Source organism: Sceloporus undulatus, chromosome 2 (assembly GCF_019175285.1).
Source record: "Sceloporus undulatus isolate JIND9_A2432 ecotype Alabama chromosome 2, SceUnd_v1.1, whole genome shotgun sequence".
Taxonomy (NCBI): Eukaryota; Metazoa; Chordata; class Lepidosauria; order Squamata; family Phrynosomatidae; genus Sceloporus; species Sceloporus undulatus.
Genome location: NC_056523.1, coordinates 246,212,078 through 246,216,617, shown reverse-complemented (window position 1 = coordinate 246,216,617; position 4,540 = coordinate 246,212,078). Strand labels below are relative to the sequence as shown.

The following is a 4,540-nucleotide window of genomic DNA, read 5'->3' as shown; positions in this document are numbered from 1 at the left end:
TTATTATTATTATTATTATTATTATTATTATTATTATTATTATTATTATTTTAAAAACATTTTTAATTATAATTATTCTCCATGCTCCCTAAAATACCGCCTCCCTGAATCCAATCCACTCTCCTTCCCTTTGTAACAGGTGCCTTCTCTTAGGTTGCATCTACACTGGGGAGATAATCCGGTTTAACTTCACTTTAACTGTCCCGGCTCAGTGCTATGGAATTCTGGGAGTTGGAGTTTGTTCTGGGGTCTTTGGCTTGAGGCTGGAGTTTGTTGCTCCCCCCAGCCTCCTGTTTCATTCCCTCCATCCATGTCATCTACCCTTCTGAGCAACAGAAGCAATTGGGGCAAAATTGCAGTGCAGCATCATGGGAAATTTGCCTCTTTGGAGGTTTGGGGGGGGGGGGTGTACTGGCAAAGTTGCATTCCACACTAGACCAATTCAGAGTGAAATCGAAGTGAGCTTGAATGCGAATTCTGTGAATTCACTTTTGTATCGAATTCACCAAAATGAGGAGTCACTTTGGATTCACTGCGAAGCACCACGGAAGGAGCTTCCATAGAAAGGAATCACATGTGATAACACATTCACGTTATCACGTGAAATTGCATCGTTGGACCCGCAGTCACGTTGGATCTAAGCCGCAAAAACCTCCCAAAACCTCCGTGTGATAAACTTCAATGTATGGAAGCTCCTTCAAATTCTAGATACTGTAATATGCAGCAAAGAGCACGACAGAAGTTGAGGTCCAACAACTCTTCTTTCACAACCCTCTCTACCTAAAAGGTATAGGACATTTCCAGTCCCAATTATCCTGGTCTTTTTGAGTTGTATATGGTTAAGGTCCAGGTTATTTGGCAGACAGTGTCTCCCCGTATGAACTGGCCTGGGCTCTGAGATCCTCAGGAGAGGCCCTTCTCTCAGCCCCCCCCCCTCCATCACAAGAACAATTAATGGGGACAAAAGAGAGGGCCTTCTCAGGGGCTGTGCCCCTCAATTCTGGAACTCCCTTCCCAGGGAGGCCAGAATGACCTCTTTCTTGTTGTCCTTCTGTCAGCAGGCTAAAACATTTTTATTCAGACAGGCTTTTAAAACTGAAAGTCTTTAAAGAATGGGCTAGGGGGTGCTGTAATGTTTTAACTAAAACGTTTCTTTTAAAAAGCATTTTATTCTTTTACTGAATGTGAATTGCTTTAATACTGTAAATAATTTAATTCTATTTCAATGCTCACTTTTTGTATGTTTTAATTGTATTGTTCTTTTAAAATGTATTGTTCTTTTTAAACTGTAAGCTGCATTGAGCCCAATTTGGGAAGATAAGTGGGATATAAATTAAATGTAGTAAATGCATTAGTAGTGGTCACCTTAGACAAGTCACGTGCTCTGAGCCTCAGAGGAAAGCAATGGCAAACCTCCTTTGAACAAATCTTGCCCCCCCCCCCCCAAAAAAACCCTGATAGGTTCTCCTTAGGGTCGCCGTAAGTTGGAAATGACTTGAAGACATATAACAATAACAACAGTAGTACTACTACTACTACTAATAATAATAATAATAATAATAATAATAATATGTCCAGTAAGCTTTTATGCTGAGGGTAGCAGGATCTAGAAATTATCCATACAATGTGGAGTCAAAGGCTTTCATGGCAGGCATCCATAGGTTTTTGTGAGTTTTTCAGGCTATGTGGCCATGTTCTAGAAGAGTTTATTCCTGACGTTTCACCTGGTGAAACGTCAAGAATAAACTCTTCTAGAACATGGCCACATAGCCCAAAAAACCCACAGAAATCTATCCACAGACTCCCTGCTTGGTTTTTACTCCATGGCGAGGTGGTCATGTGCACCCACAAGAAAACATGTGCATGTGTGGTTTTTTTAATTTATTAAAACATTTTAAAGCTATCCTTCACACTTACAGATGTTAGGGCAGTGCAAACATAGTTTTAGACCACTCTGTGTCCCATATTGGGGGAAAGGCAGGATATCAATTTAATAATAATAATAATAATAATAATAATAATAATAATAATAATAATAAGGTAGTTAAAATAAATCAATATTGTTATTCAATAAAACCACTAAGCATGACAGCAAAACAAAGCAGCAGCCAAAACAACAAAATAGGTTGGCCAATTATAATGCTTGACAATCATATTTGATCTGAACTGACACCAAAACAACTGCTGCACAGGTGGCTATCACACTTCTGTGATGAGGGCTTTCCATAGTTGGTGCATCACACCTTTGCTCAGAACTGTTGGCAATATTGCCAGTAAGGAGCAAAAACTCAATCCTGGTTAAGATCCACATGGATTATTAGGCTAATGCATGTTAATAAGATATTACTCATAAACAAATATATAGAAAGTGAAATAGCAACAGTGATTTCGCAAATCCTGTCTTTTCAACTCTAGATGTAAAACAGAAATCGTATTTTCTAAGTTTTATGAACAGATGGGCTAGACTGAATTTAACTGTGTAATCACATTCAAAAAGAAACTTTCTTTTAGTGTGTGTGTGTGTGTGTAAAATACAGTACTCACCGTTCTAGGTTCAAATGTATACAGGGCTCTGAAAACTTTGACCTGCCCTAAAAACAGAGAGAAAGACAGCAACATTAACAAGAGCATACATCTTAAATCCCTAAGTTTGATTGATCAAGAATCAGTTTGAAGAGTTTAAACAACAAGGACAAATATTATCCCTAAAGAACATTCTCACTGCAAAGCCAGTTTGCTTCAGTACTAGATTTGGATTGCTGAGACCTGAATTCAAATCCCTGCTTGTTCAAAAATCTCACTTGGTGGCCTTGGATCATTAACCTGGCTAATCCACTTCACAGGGTTGTGAGAAGAAAATGGGAAGGGGAATCATATGCATCACTGTCTTGCTCCAGGCTTTTCTAAAAATTCTTTCAGCGCTGAACACTGACACTGGTCACTGCTGTAGCGTAAGCTTTATTGATGGTAAATGATGAAGCAGACAGTACAGAGCAGATAAGCAATCAGGTCCTTTTGCTGATGGAGTCCAGTATCCCTTCACAGCCATTCCACTCTCAAAGCCTTTATGGATAAGGGTTACAGCAGACTACAGCTGCTTCATCATGAATGTGTCTGTTAAGACTAAGGCCACAACATATAATGTAAAGTAAAGTTATATAGAATACAAGATAAATACAGTGCAACATATTAAGGTCAGTAGTCCTCAAACCTTTTAGGGCTACTGCCTATTTCCTCTTGGGCAACAAACGTAGTACCCGCTAATGCCTATTTCTTGATATTAGGTCTACTGTTGTATTGCAAATTCAAATCAACTAATCTCAATACTTGGTGCCTTTGCGACTGCTCACCTTGGGAGCATCTGGTTGAGCAGCAATGGAAAAGCCTCTTATCTTTGGGCAAAGGCCCATGTGGGCAAGAGGCTTCTCAGTTGCTGCTCCCAAGGTGACCAGGTATAACGAGAGATGCTTCTCCCCGGTGAGGGAGGAGTCTGAGAAAGGCACTGGACTCTTTCGGAGAATCAACTCTGTATATTCCTCCCTCTCTTTCCCCAGAGATTTCCCTTCCCCACACAGCTTCAAGTCATCCCTCCCGTCACCACAAACTTTGTTTTTTCTACTACCTCTTCTCTCAACCTGTCTGACCAAGGAAAGAAGGAGCAGCAGTGCAGCTCAAACCTGCCAGGCAAGTTCTGGTAAAGCTAACAAAACTTAAGCAAGGTGAAAGCTCCTTTTTGCCGCTACGTCTCCCCAGTTGCCATTTGTGCTAACTCCTTCTTCATGGGTGCAAGCTCACATGGGCAAGCATAGAGTAGGAGACACTGTCACGGGAAGCTATCATCAGTGCTGTGTGGTGGTTTTAAGGGACCCTGAAAAGAGAATGTTCATGCAACTCTCATCCCACCAGAGTCCTAAAGGCCATGGGTTCCCCTTGTCTTTCTTGCACATCACTACCTTGATCAACGCCCCCCCCCCTGCTGCCTCCTTTTCCCTTCCCACCCCCCTCAATCTTTCCACAGCTCCCAGGGGGCCAGTACTGCCAACTTTGGAAATCATTGCTCTAAGTGAAAAGAAAACCCATGGCCTATCTAAGTGAAAAGAAAATTTACAGCATGTAAGTGAGCTGTGCCTGTGCCACGAGGCAGATGGGTCTTACAATTCTTGTTAGTAAAGATTAATAGCTCTCCAGTGATGTGAAAGAGTTGATTTGTATTAATGACATGATTGCATACTTTTTGCATTGACTTTGCAGTTTGAGGTTCCAAAGAGATTTGAAGGTTGGAAATGGGTGGGGGGAGGGCGCAAATTTTTTTCTGTTGCTAACCTGCTGGTACAATTCTCAGAGCTATTGAGAGGAGATGTGCCATGTTTATGCACCATGCATCATTTATCATCAATGCTATAGCAATAATTTATGCCAAAGTTTGGCATCAAAAGATCTCTTGAAGAAGCCTGGACCTACCCCCAGTTCTGGAGGAAGACCATCACTACGAGCTCTTCATCAGCTCCTCAGAAGAAAGGAAGAGGATTTAAAGTATGGA

General features: G+C 41.1%; 1 protein-coding gene across 1 annotated transcript in view; it reads right to left on the bottom strand.

Moving 5' to 3' along the window:
- The window catches only part of OSTF1 (osteoclast stimulating factor 1), a 39,091-nt gene that overhangs the window by 15,114 nt on the left and 19,437 nt on the right, over window positions 1–4,540 (bottom strand). Inside the window, exon 2 of the mRNA XM_042452463.1 lies at window positions 2,545–2,591. Coding sequence (XP_042308397.1) covers window positions 2,545–2,591 — 47 coding nt within the window. The remainder of the gene's footprint in view (window positions 1–2,544; window positions 2,592–4,540) is intronic.